The sequence below is a fragment of the Mobula birostris genome, chromosome 4 (genome assembly GCF_030028105.1).
Source record: "Mobula birostris isolate sMobBir1 chromosome 4, sMobBir1.hap1, whole genome shotgun sequence".
Classification (NCBI taxonomy): domain Eukaryota; kingdom Metazoa; phylum Chordata; class Chondrichthyes; order Myliobatiformes; family Myliobatidae; genus Mobula; species Mobula birostris.
The window spans coordinates 6,348,023-6,361,209 of record NC_092373.1 but is presented as its reverse complement, the minus strand read 5'-3'; the positions used below and the strand labels follow the sequence as shown (position 1 = coordinate 6,361,209).

The 13,187-nt window shown below is 49.9% G+C and overlaps 1 protein-coding gene across 4 annotated transcripts in view; it reads left to right on the top strand.

Moving 5' to 3' along the window:
- LOC140196143 (traf2 and NCK-interacting protein kinase-like) overlaps positions 1 to 13,187 on the top strand; it is a 290,127-nt gene that overhangs the window by 215,300 nt on the left and 61,640 nt on the right. For all 4 annotated transcript variants that reach the window (XM_072254879.1, XM_072254878.1, XM_072254877.1 and 1 more), the window contains 2 exons: positions 1,294 to 1,433; positions 4,560 to 4,654. In XM_072254879.1, coding sequence (XP_072110980.1) covers positions 1,294 to 1,433; positions 4,560 to 4,654 — 235 coding nt within the window. The remainder of the gene's footprint in view (positions 1 to 1,293; positions 1,434 to 4,559; positions 4,655 to 13,187) is intronic.

Sequence of the window (13,187 nt, the reverse complement as noted above, 5' to 3'; positions counted from 1 at the left end):
AGGAACAAACCACCGATCGGAAGTGTCGTTAGGGAGGGCTCTGGTTACTGATTTCTGTGGTCCCCACTCTCCAGAATGTGAAAGGGGAACTGGATATCCTATATCTGAGCGTGTGAGATCTCACTGACACTATACACAGTTTCTCTCTCGTGCCCTGACTGCAGTATGTGTCCCTCAGTCATTTCTGAAGCATTCCTGGCCCCTCCTCACTCCAGTGCCTGTGGGATTGTGCTGTGCACGGAGTTAGAAGTGTGTCCCCCGGTGCAGTGGTTAGCTCTGGAGACCCTCTGTATCCCTGAGTGAAGTGTGGAAACGCAGCCCCTTTCCGAGCCAGTAGTGAGCTCTCTCGCTGATAATATCGGTCGGTACCCAAACACGACCAGCCGCCCATCACAAAGGAAGAGGGCTGTCAGTCCTGCCATGTCACAGGTCCTGTGGAAGGGGTGTAATCCATCGCTTCTTTCTCACTGATCAGGACAGTGATCCGATAATCTAATAATCCCTCTCCAGTGACTCCTGTTACACCAGCTGTGCTGACCAGTGATTCATTTCTGTCCAGTGTCCTGTGACCCACTCACTGGCCAATGGTTGTGTCCAGTGTCTAGTAACCACATCCAGTATCTCGTGACCCACTACTGACCAGTGACTGTGTCCAGTGACTAGTAACCATGTCCAGTGTCCCGTGACCCACTCACAGTGACCATGCACAGTGCCCCAATCACTGACCAGTATCAACCACTGTCCAGAGTCCAGTGTGCAGACCACAGCCAGAGCTTCGGTCAAGCTGGGTATTCAGTATGTGTTCCCTGCCTGAAACCTCAGCCGTGAATGGGATGTGTGTGTGTGTGTGTGTGTGTGTGTGGGAGAATGTACGCGTGTGTGTGTTGTGTATATGTCTGTGTGTGTGGTTGAGTGTGTGTGCTTGAGTGAGTGTGTGTGTTTGAGGAGGGGAAGAGAATGTGTGCATGTGTGAGTCTGTGTACGTGTCTGTGTGCATGGGACCATTCCCCTCCATCCGGAGTGTATATGTCTGTGTGTGTGTGTGTGTGTGTGTGTGTGTTTGAGGAGGGGAAGAGAATGTGTGCATGTGTGTGTCTGTGTGCATGGGACCATTCCCCTCCATCCGGAGTGTATATGTCTCTGTGTGTGTGTGTGTGTGTTTGAGGACGGGAAGAGAATGTGTGCATGTGTGAGTCTACGTACATGTCTGTGTGCATGCGGCCATTACCCGCCCCCCCCCCCCCATCCGGAGTGTCTGCTCTCTGTGACCCTGCGCCTCTCCTGCCTCCACAGTAACCCTGACCTGCGGAAGGCAGAGATTGCCCTGGATGCCCCCCTGCATCGGACCAGCAGTGGCAGCTCCTCGAGCTCCAGCACTCCCAGCTCCCAGAGCGGCTCCCAGCCTGGCTCCAACGAACGCAACCAGGTCCGAGGTGAGAAAAACCACCCCCCCAGCACCGGCGGAGAGCGTGGGACATGTGTCAACCTGTACTGGGTGGAGAGGAGGGATGTAGGATAGTGAGGCTGGTGTTCGAAGTTGAGCTAACCATAAGACATGAGAGTCTACACCACCATTCCGTCTTGATAGGTAGTTAGTTCCTCTCCACGCTTTGTGGTGCATCAGGCAGCAACCTTGCCTTTTGTTTAGCATTTGTCTGTTTTTTACGAGACCAAGTTGCTAGCTCGATACTCGCCCCAGCACAGATGGAAGGCATGCGAGGAGCCGGCTGGATTCGAACCTGGGACCGCTCACCTTGAAGTCTGGTGTGGATGCCTCGACAACACTGGCTGGCAAAGCGAATCACGGCCTTTCAATATTCAATAAGTTTCAATGACACTCCCCGCACCCCCCCCACCATTCTCTAAACTCCAGTGAGTACAGGCCCGGACCCATCAAACACTCCTCGAATATTAACCCTTTCATTCCCATAATCATTCTTGTGAACCTCCTCTGGGCCCTCTCCAATTCCAGCACATCTTTTCTTACATAAGGGGCCCAAAACTTCCCACAATACTCCAAGTGCAGTCTGACCAATGCCTTATAAAACCTCAGCATTACTTCCTTCTAGTCCTCTTGAAATGAATGCTAACATTGTATTTGCCTTCCTCACCACTGACTCGGCCTGGAAATTAACCTTTAAGGGATCCTGCATGAGGACTCCCAAGTGCCTTTGCACCTCAGTATTTTGAATTTTCTTCCCATTCAGAAAACCTCCCTTGCCTCGCATCACCCAGCCCACACTGGGTATCCCTGATGGTCAGACTCCCTCCCAGCCATGGTCAGTCGACTGGCCGCACAGCCTTCCACTGCTCTCTTCCCCGTGTTTAACTCTCTCCATTCGAGTGACTGGCCTCTGCTCGCAAAACACAGGAACAGGTCCTTCTCTGATGCCATCCCTTCGGCCTGCACAGCATCCATAACCCTCCATTCCCTGCATACTCTGCTTTCTGATACTCCCACAAACACAAGAGATTCTGCAGCTGCTGGAAATCTAAATGCTGGAAGTACTCAGCAGCCAGGCAGCATCTGTGGAAATGAATAAACTGTCGACGTTTCAGGCCGAGATCCTGCATCAGGACTGAAGAGGAAGGGTGAAGATGCCAGAATAAAAAGTTGGGGCCTGATACCTGTCCTCCTTCCCTTTCTCCCATAGTCCGCTCACTTCTCCTGTCAGATTCCTTCTTCAGCCCTTTACCTTTTCCACCTCTCATCTCCCACCCTTCTGCTCCATTGCCCCCTTCCCCACCCACCTGGCTTCATCTAGCTTGTCCTCCTCCCTTTTATTCTGGCTTCTTCCCAATTCATTTCCAGTCAAGAAGAAGGGTCTTGGCCTGAAACGTTGACTGTCTATTTCTCTCCATAGATGCTGCCTGACCTGCTGAGTTTCTCCAGCATTTTGTGTCTGTTACTCTTAAAACAACTCCAATGATCTGTCTCCACCACTGCCCCTGACAGCCATTTTCCACACACCTACCACTCTGTGTATAAACAAATTTGCCCGGTACCACTCCTTTCAATTTGCCCCTCTCACCTTAAACCAGTGCCCTGAAGGTTTGACATGCCTACACTGGAAACGGATTTGCTTTTTCTAGCCTGCCTGAGGCTCTTTTTGGTCAGGGTGGGCCCTGGATGTAGCATCAGAGCTGTCTAAGTGATCTGATATGAAGAGCGAGTGTGGCCCAGGCAGCAAGCTCCCCTCTCCACGCAGCCGGTAAACCTAAAGGACCGATACAGTTTGGCACCAGTGGCGTCACAGGAGCTGCCAGTCAGTACGGAACTCAGGACAGCCCTGTCCTCGAGGATTACTGCTGAAACCTTCCCCGTGACTGGGTATAACCGCAAAGCAGTGCAGCTTTCCTTCTCTGAGATGAGCTCCCAATCATGGCTGAATGAGCCCCATCAGCCCAAAGCAAAGTGAAGGCCAGGAGCTGGGCTTGGTTGTCATCGGCTATTTGAGTCGCATGTTGTTGGGAGCTTTCAATAGACAGTGGGAGCTTATCCCGACTTCCCCTGGCTCTAACATCCTTAAGAAATCTTAAGCTAACCTGATTACTCCTCCCAAAATCTTACAAACCTTTATCAGGTCTCTCTACAGCTTCCGCTCCAGAGAAAACAATCTAATCTTTCCTTACAGCTTGTGCTCTCTAATCCAGGCAGCATCCTGGTGAATCTCCTCTACACCCTCTCCAGAGCTCCGCATCGGGGTGACCCGAGCTGCTGGCAGTAGTTGCCCAGCGACACTGCCACTTCCTGATGAGAGGTCTTGGCCCAAAACATCGACTCGGTCTTGCCCAGAGGCATCAACTGATCCATTTCATAAACGCTGGCCAACCCGCTAAGTTCCTCCAGCTTTTTGTGTATATTGTTCTGGATTTCCCATATCCCTTGTGTTTGTGACTTACTGACTCCTGTAGTCAATTCCGCTGCAAAAGAGGTTCGATCTGCTACCCATGTCCCTATTCCCACCTCCTCCTTCACCCACCCTCCCACTGGATAGTTCCAGTTGAGGGATCCTCTTGCTTAAATTTTTGCTCCCTCCTCTCCGTCTAGGCCTCCCTTACCTCTGCAGTGCTCCATCTCTTCAGGAGGCCTTCATGCTTCTCTAACTTGGACCCTCCCTCCACCCTTCAATCGCTCTCTTCACTCCGCCTCGCCATACCCCCTCCTCTTCCCTCTCTGCCCTCCTCCGCCCCTCCTGCCCTCCCCCTCCCCAGCACACTCCTGGGTTCCCGCTGCACTGCTATTAATGGCTGTGCCTTTATCCGTTTGGTATCCCAGGTGAGGGATCCCCTCGCTAAAACTTTCCACCTTCAACTGTGCCTCCAGACGGACGTCCGAGTGGTAGGTCACGTGGCCATGGAGTGGTTCCCCCCAACATAAGCTCGACGCAGTGCCCTGCACCTGTGGGTATCCCATTGAATCAACCACCAGCATCCGTGATCCCTCCTTGCCTTTAGGATGCTTTGCAAAGTCGGGGGTGCTATATGAATGCAGGATCTCGTTGCCGGGCAGGTGTAGCTGGCCATTAAAACTGCTGCGCTCTTCATTGTCTTCACAGGCACCGTCAAGGCTGAAGGGTCTCCCATCCCGTCCCACGAGGGCTCGCGGAGACCAGAAGAGGGCCGGGAGCTAACGAGGCCTGGCAGACCGGCGGTAAGTCCCACCCCGACTACAGGTGCACAACGGCTGGTGGGCAAAGGGAGGTTACTGGCAGACTGGGACAACAGGTGGAGGCGGAGAGCAATTTGGAAATCAGGCCAACTGCAGCGATAGGCAGACTGGGACAACAGGTGAACTGGAGCGATAGGCTGACTGGGGCAACAAGTGAATTGGGGCAATTGGCAGACTGGGGCAACAAGTGATCTGGGACAGCAGGCAAAGTGGGGCTGCTGCTGGAACAGGCAGATTGCGGCAATAAGCAGACTGAAGCAATGGGTGAGCTGGGCAGCGGTAGACTGAGGTGACAAGTGGGAGGGTGTGCAACAGAGGAACTGTGTCAATAGACAGACTTGGCAACAGACGGGGGGTGTTACAGGCAAACTCCCCTCTCCCTCTCCCACCTTTCCCCTCCCCCTGCTCACCCCCTTCCCTCCCGAGCCCCTACCTACCTCACTGATACAACCATGGTGGCAGTTACACAGTGTGAACAGCAGGGGGAGACAGTGGACGAGGCAGCCATTCTGTTTGCTGGTTTTGCTTTGAAAACTATCTGTGTGCTTTCACTTTTTTATTTTTTTTAAATAACACCAGGTTTGTCTTCCACAACTAACATCTCTAATTTTTCTCTTCAACCTCTCTCTCTACCTGTCTTTCATCTCGACCACGGACTAACCTCCTGCCCCTCCCAGAGCTATAAGAAAGCCATAGATGAGGTTAGTACCAGCCCTCACAGGTAACAGGCTGGAACGTGTGTCGGCCGCAATGTTGGTTCTTTGGTGTGGAACGAAGTGGTTTCAATCACTCTGATTGGGTGGATGAGTTGAGGGACCTCTTGTCATGTGACCCTGTCCCACTTCCCAATGGCCCAATCAACTTCTTCATTCTTCTAAAGTCCATCACCCCTACTGGGGTATTGGCCACTGACAGCAGCTCGCCAGAGTCGAGAGTCTTCCGTCCTGGGGCAGTCCCTGGGTGTACGGGGAGTAAGTCTTTGGCCCCTTAGTTCCCTTTTGGAAGTGAGATTTCGCTTTCGAGGTTAGCCGTACTTGTAACATGTACATCAAAGCATACAGTGAAATGTGCCATTTACATCAGCAACCATCACTGTCCGAGGATGTGCTGGGGCAGCTCACTGGTGTCACCACGCTTCTAGTGCCCACAGAGCTCACCCATGACTTACTAACCCTAATGTGTAAGTCGTTGGAATGGGGGAGGAAACCAGAGCACCCGGAGGAAACCCATGCAGTCGCAGGGAGAACGTGCAAACTCCTTACAGAGAGCAGCGGGAATTGAACCTGGGTCACTGGTGTTGTAAAATGTGTTAGAGCTCCAGAGAGGGTGTAGTGCAGGTAAACAAGATGAAAGGGCCACGACGAGGTAGACCACGAGGCTGACAGTTCAGCTTTATTGTGTGACATGTCCATCCAAGAGTCTGATAACAGTGGGACAAGAAGTGAAGGTCTAGTGTGGGGGAGGTAGAATCCAGAGGGAGTTAATGGGAATGTGGGAAGGGAGGAATGGATCACAGAGAAAACCAGTAGGGTAATGGGATTCCTCTGTGGGCTAGAATAGACTGGATGGGCAGTGAATACAGAAATCTCTACCACAAACCCCTCACCATGAACACTCCTGTGTACAGATAATGCACCTTTCAGAAGAGGCATAAACACTAAAGATTCTGCAGGTGCTAGAAATCCAAAGCAACACAAACACAACAATGCCATTAGTTTCAAGGTAATTATGGAGAAAGGTAGGTCTGGTTCTCGGGCTGAGATTCCACGTTGGAGAAAGGCCAGTTTAGATAATCAGAACTGGCAAGTGTGGATTGTGACAGGCTGTTTTCTGGCAAAAGTCTACTTGGTAGGTTGGAGGTTTTCAAAAGTGAATTTTTGAGATTATAAGGCAGGTTATGTGCCTGTCAAAATAAAAGTTAAAGGTAACATGTGTAGGGGACTTTGGTTTTCAAGGGATGATGAGGCCCTGGTTGTGAAAGGAAAGGAGATGCACAGCAGGTATCTGCAAGCAGGAACAAATGAGGTGCTTACGGAGTACAAGAAATACGAGAGAGCACTTGATAAAGGAATCAGGAGGGCTAAAAGAAGGCACAAGCTTGCCCTAGCAGACAAGCTGAAGGAACATCCTAAGGGATTCTACAGATTATGTTTACAGCAAAAGGATTGCAAAGAATAAAATTGGCCCTCTAAAAGATCAGAATAGTAATCTATGCGTGGAGACAAAAGACAAGGGGGAGACCTTAAATCTGTATTTATTTGGGAGTTAGACACAATTGGCACCTAGGGATGTACTTGCTGGTGTTTAGAAGAAATGGGTTGGGAAACTCATTGAAATCTGTCAAATATTGAAGAGCCTGGATAGAATGGGCGTGGAGAGGATGTTTCCTACAGTGGGGGAGTCTAGGACCAGAGGGCACAGCCTCAAAATAGAAAGACATTCCTTTAGAACAGAGATGAGGAGGAATTTCTTCAGCCAGAGGGAGAGGGAGGTGACTCTGTGGAATTCGTTGCCACGGACAGCTGTAGAGGCCGACATTGGGTACGTTTAAGGCAAAGATTAGATCATAAAACATAGGAGCAGAATTAGGCCATTCGACCCATCAAGTATGCCCATAATTTCATCGTGGCTAATTTATTTTCCTTCTCAACCCCATTCTCCTACTTTCTGCCCATAACCTTTGACACCCTGACTAATCAACAATCTATCAACGTCGGCTTTAAACGTGTTCAATAGGTTTCAATGCGATCACCCCCCGGGGCACCATTCTTCTGAACTCCAGTGAATACAGGCCCCGAGCCATCCCGTCAAACATTCCTCGGTCATTAACCCTTTCATTCCTGGAGTCATTCTCATGAACCTCCTCTGGGCCCTCTCCAATGTCAGCAGATCCTTTCTTAGATAAGGGGCCCAAATCTGCCGACAATACTCCAGGTGAGGTCTGATCAATGCCTTAGAGAGCCTCAGCATTGCACCTTTGCATTTATATTTTGCATTAACCAATTTCCCCCGGGATCAGTAAAGTATGACTATGACTATATTCTTGTTCTCCTGAAATGAATGCTAATTTGCCACACAGACCTGTAGACCCTGGTGATTAAGAGAGTGATGTCTGCAGAATCTTTTCCTTTGCCAAATTTCTGTCTTGATCATTTTTTCCAACTTGATTTCTTTTCTCCACCGTCCCCTCCCTCTTGCCCCCATGCTGACCCGCCGGTTGCTCATGTAGGCAAAGGTGGTAAGACTAATACTGCCTCACTCTGCTTTTGAACGTCTGCGTGCTTTACGTGTGAAGCTGGCCACTCTATCTCTGTTTTCTCGAGCCAGCGGCTACGTCAGTTGTTGATGCTTCTGAGTGTTTATGTGGGTGGGTGTGTGGGTGGGGCGATGTTGTGCAAGTTCCGCACTCCGCCCTCTGCCCCTCCTCCCAGCCTCCATCGGCCGCCAGCCCCCCCATTACCTGGAGTTAGCTTTCCAAGGCGAGCCTGTCGTCGTCGCTGTGCAGGTGATGGGCTCTGGCTCAGGGTGTGAGCTTGCAGCCGTTGGTCAGTGTGTGCAGGGAGAGTTAATGGCAGTAGAGGTTAGGGACTGATTGTGCCTGGGCTGGCACACACTGTGCTTTTTACAGCAGACTTTCAATATAAGTCTTGGCGGGAATGCAGTAACTGGTTAGGCCAAAAGACACAGGAGCAGAACTAGGCCTTTCTGCCTATCGAGTCTGCTCCACCATTCCATCATGGCTGATGACCCCATTTTCTTGCCTTCTCCCCTTAACTTTTGATGCCCTGACAAACCAAGATCCTATCAACCTCCGCTTTAAATGTACCCAATGTCTTGGCCTCCGCAGCCATCTGTGGCAATGAATTCCACATATTCACCATCCTGAGGCTAAAGAAGTTCCTCCTCATCTCTGTTCTAAAGGGAAGTCCCTTTATTCTGACGCTGTGCCCTCTGGTCCTAGACTCCCCCACTATAGGAAACATCCTCTCCACATTCATTCTGTCCAGGCCTTTCAATATTTGATGGGTTTTGATGAGATCTCCCCTTATTCCCCTAAACTCCATTGAGTACAGGGCCAGAACCATCAACCACCTTAACCCTTTCATTACAGGGATCATTCTCATGAATCACCTCTGGATCATCTCCAATGCCAGCACATCTTTTGTTAGATAAGGGGCCCAAAAGTCACCTGGACCAGATGGTATACACCCCAGAAAGAGCTGGCTGAAGACTGTGGAGGCATTAGTAATGATCTTTCACGATTCATTAACTTCTGACATGGTTCTGGAGGAATGGAAAATTGTAAATGTCACTCCGCTGTTCAGGAAGGGTGACAGGCAGAGGAAAGGAAATTATAGGCCAGTTAGACTGTCATTCGTGGTTGGGAAGATGTTGGAGTCAATTGTTAAGGATGTAGTTGGAGGCACAAGTTAAAATAGACAATAGTCAACATGGTTTCCTTAAGGGAAAATCTTGCCTGACAAACTGGTCGGAATTCTTTGAAGAAATAACAAGCAGGATAGACAAAGAACAATCGGCTGATGTTGTACATTTGGATTTTCAGAAGGCCTTTGTCAAGGTGCCACACATGAGGCTGCTTAACAAGCTATGATCCCATGGTATTACAGGAAAGTTACAGGCATGATAAAGTACTGGCTGATTGGCTGCCAGTGACTACTGATGTTCCACAGGGTCTGCGTATGGACCACTTCCTTTCACGTTATATGTCAGTGACTTGTATGGTAGAATTGATGGCTTTGTGCTCAAACTTGTGGACAAAATGAAGATATGAAGAGGGTAAGTAGTTTTGAGGCTACAGAAGAACGTAGACAGATTAGGAGAATGGACAAAGAAGTGGCAAATGGAATACAGTGTTGGGAAGTGTATGGTAGATGAAATGAAAGTGTACTCTATTTTCTAGATGAAGAAGAAGATTTTAAAATCTGAGGTACAAAATTTGCGGGTTGAGTCTGTGGTGAGGAAGACCAATACGATGTTAGCATTCATTTCAAGAGGTTTTGAATATAACAGCAGGGATGTCATCTTGGGGCTTTATAAAGCACTGGTGAAGCCTCACTAAGAGTACTGTGAGCACTTTTGAGCACCTCACCTCAGAAAGAATGTGCTGACATTGCAGAGGGTTCAAAGGAGGTTCACGAAAATGATCCCGGGACTGAAAGGCTGGAATCATATTGTAGGTTTTCACAAGTAAAATGAAGTGGGGCATTTTATGTTTAGCAATAGCCATAACACATTTTATTGAACTTCAAATCCTACACCACAAAAGTGTGCAAAAAAAACCATTTGCGTAATAACATCATCCGTGTCAGACCAGCCTCTAGAAGTGAAACCCCAACTCAATGGCAGTGTTTGTGAATTATGTACATTTCTCCCAATTGCATCACCCTACACAGGCCCTCCCACATTTCAAGCCAAGTCAAGTCAAGTTGCTTTTTATTGTCATTTCGACCATAAGCTGCTGGTACAGTACACAGTAAAAATGAAACAACGTTCCTCCAGGACCCTAGTACTACATGAAACAACACAAAACTACACTAGACTATGTGAGACAGCACGAGGCTACACTAGACTATGTAAAACAACATAAAAACTGCACTAGAACAGACCTACACAGGATTGCATAAAGTGCACAAAACAGTGCAGGGCAGTACAACAAATAATAAACAAGACAATAGGCACAGTAGAGGACAAATTACAATATAATAATAAATGATGTAGACGTCAGTCTAGACTCTGGGTATTGAGGAGTCTGATGACTTGGGGGAAGAAACTGTTGCACAGTCTGGTCATGAGAGCCCGAATGCTTCGGTGCCTTTTGCCAGATGGCAGGAGGGAGAAAAGTTTGTATGAGGGGTGCGTGGGATCCTTCATAATGCTGTTGGCTTTGCGGGTGCAGCGTGTGGTGTAAATGTCTAATGGCAGGAAGAGAGACCCTGATGATCTTCTCAGCTGACCTCACTATCCGCTGCAGGGTCTTGCGATCTGAGATGGTGCAATTTCCGAACCAGGCAGTGATGCCGCTGCTCAGGATGCTCTCAATACAACCTCTGTAGAATATGGTGAGGATGGGGGGTGGGAGATGGACTTTTCTCAGCCTTCGCAGAAGGTAGAGACGCTGCTGGGCTTTCTTGGCTATGGAGCTGGTGTTGAGGGACCAGTTGAGTTTCTCCGCCAGGTGAACACCAAGAAATTTGGTGCTCTTAACAATCTCAACGGAGGAGCCGTCAATGTTCAGCGGAGAGTGGTCGCTCTGTGCTCTCCTGAAGTCAACAACCATCTCTTTTGTTTTGTTAACATTCAGAGACAGGTTGTTGGCTCTGCACCAGTCTGTTAGCCACTGCACGTCCTCTCTGTATGCTGACTCGTTGTTCTTGCTGATGAGACCCACCACGGTCGTGTCATCGGCAAACTTGATGGTGTGGTTCGAGCTGAGTGTTGCTGTACAGTCATGGGTCAGCAGAGTGAACAGCAGTGGACTGAGCACACAGCCCTGGGGGGCCCCTGTGCTCAGTGTGACGGTGTTGGAGATGCTGCTTCCAATCCGGACTGACTGAGGTTTCCCAGTCAGGAAGTCTAGGATCCAGTTGCAGAGGGAAGTGTTCAGGCCCAGTAGGCTCAGCTTTCCAATCAGTTTCTGTGGAATGATTGTGTTGAATGCTGAACTGAAGTCTATGAACAGCATTCAAACGTACGTGTCTGTTTTGTCCAGGTGGTTGGGGCCAGGTGGAGGGTGATGGCAATGGTGTCACCTGTTGAACGGTTGGGACGGTACACGAACTGCAGGGGGTTCCCGTGAGGGGGGCAGCAGGGTCTTGATGACGAGCCTCTCGAAACACTTCACGATGATGGATGTGAGTGCAATGGGATGGTAGTCGTTGAGGCAGGACAGTGAAGACTTCTTCGGCATGGGGACAATGGTGGCGGCCTTGAAGCACGTAGGAACGACGGCGCTGCTTAGGGAGATGTTGAAGATGTCAGTGAGAACATCTGCCCGCTGGTCTGCACATCCTCTGAGCACTCTGCCAGGAATATTGTCTGGTCCAGCAGCCTTCCGTGGGTTGACCCTGCACAGGGTTCTCCTCACATCGGCCACGGTAAGACACAGCACCTGGTCATTTGGAGGAGGGGTGGTCTTCCTCGCCACTACGTCATTTTCCACCTCGAAATGAGCGTAGAAGTTGTTCAACGCATCTGGGAGGGAGGCATCACCAGCACAGGCAGGTAGTGTTGTCTTGTAGTTGGGATGTCCTGAATGCCCTTCCACATACGTCGTGTGTCACCACTGTCCTGGAAGTGGCTGTGGATTCGCTGGACGTGTGCATGCTTTGCCTCTCTAAATGGCCGGGACAGTTTGGCCCTCGCTGTTGTTAGGGCTGCCTTGTCGCCTCTCACAATTACATTACCCTACACAAGCACCCTCCCCAGAATTCACTGGACCGGCATTGTCAGCCTGTCTGGGGCCAGGCTCAGGTTCTTTGTTCCGTGCCTGGAGGAACTGCAGGTGCCCCTGTCTCGTCCGGAGGTGTGTTGACACGCTTATGGTCAAGTTGGGATGTCCGGGCATGGCAGCGGAATACTCCAAATCTTGATGGGCCAGTTTAAGGCAATCTACTGAAATACGTTCAGGTTTACCCCTCTTATCTATGATTTTCTCCCTGTTCCAAAACACCAAACCGGCCATTGTAAGGGGGCCTAAGGGGACATTGGTGTGTGTCGTGGCAGATGAAAACAAACAAGGTAGGATGCAGGTCAACGAGAACCCAAGAGTGCTGAACGCCATGAAGGGAGGTGGGAATAGGTGAAAAGGAATTGAATTTACTGAGGAGGGTGGAACGCTGCTGAGAGGCCGACTTGGCAGTTGTGGCAGCAGGAATGAAATGGCATGGCACTCATAACGGCTGCCCACACACCAACTCAGCGGATGACTACAGGACTGTGCTGTATTCTTCAATCCAAATGGCGTGCACAGAAACTCTTCAGAGGCTAATTGGAGTTTTCACACCTATTTTGAGAATGTCCTCCAAACGCACAGGTACCTGATGGTAGCCCCCAACTAGATCGACTTTGGAAAAAATTAACTTTCTGGCTAAGTGTGCCGACAAGTCTTGAATGTGCGGGACTGGGTAACAATGGGGAGTGGTGACCTCGTTAAGGCGTCAGTAATCATGTAGGTGGCAACCACCATCAGACTTAGAACCACATGGAGGGGTGAAACCCAGGGGCTATTTGACCGGCGTACGGTTCCAAGTATTTCCACTTTGGCAAGCTGAGCCTTCGTGGTTGCCAACTTTTCTGGGTCCAGTCTACCCACGCGGCATGAAATTCTGGGAATGTGGTGTTCGACCCTGTGTTTTGGAGCTGTAGTGGAGAATGTGGGCTTGGTGAGGTCTGGGAATTCGCCCAGCAGTCGAGTAACTCACATGCGGCAGTGCACTTCCTGGCGTTTGTACCAACGTGAGCGCAGTAAAACCACAGGACTGGCATCATTTGTTTC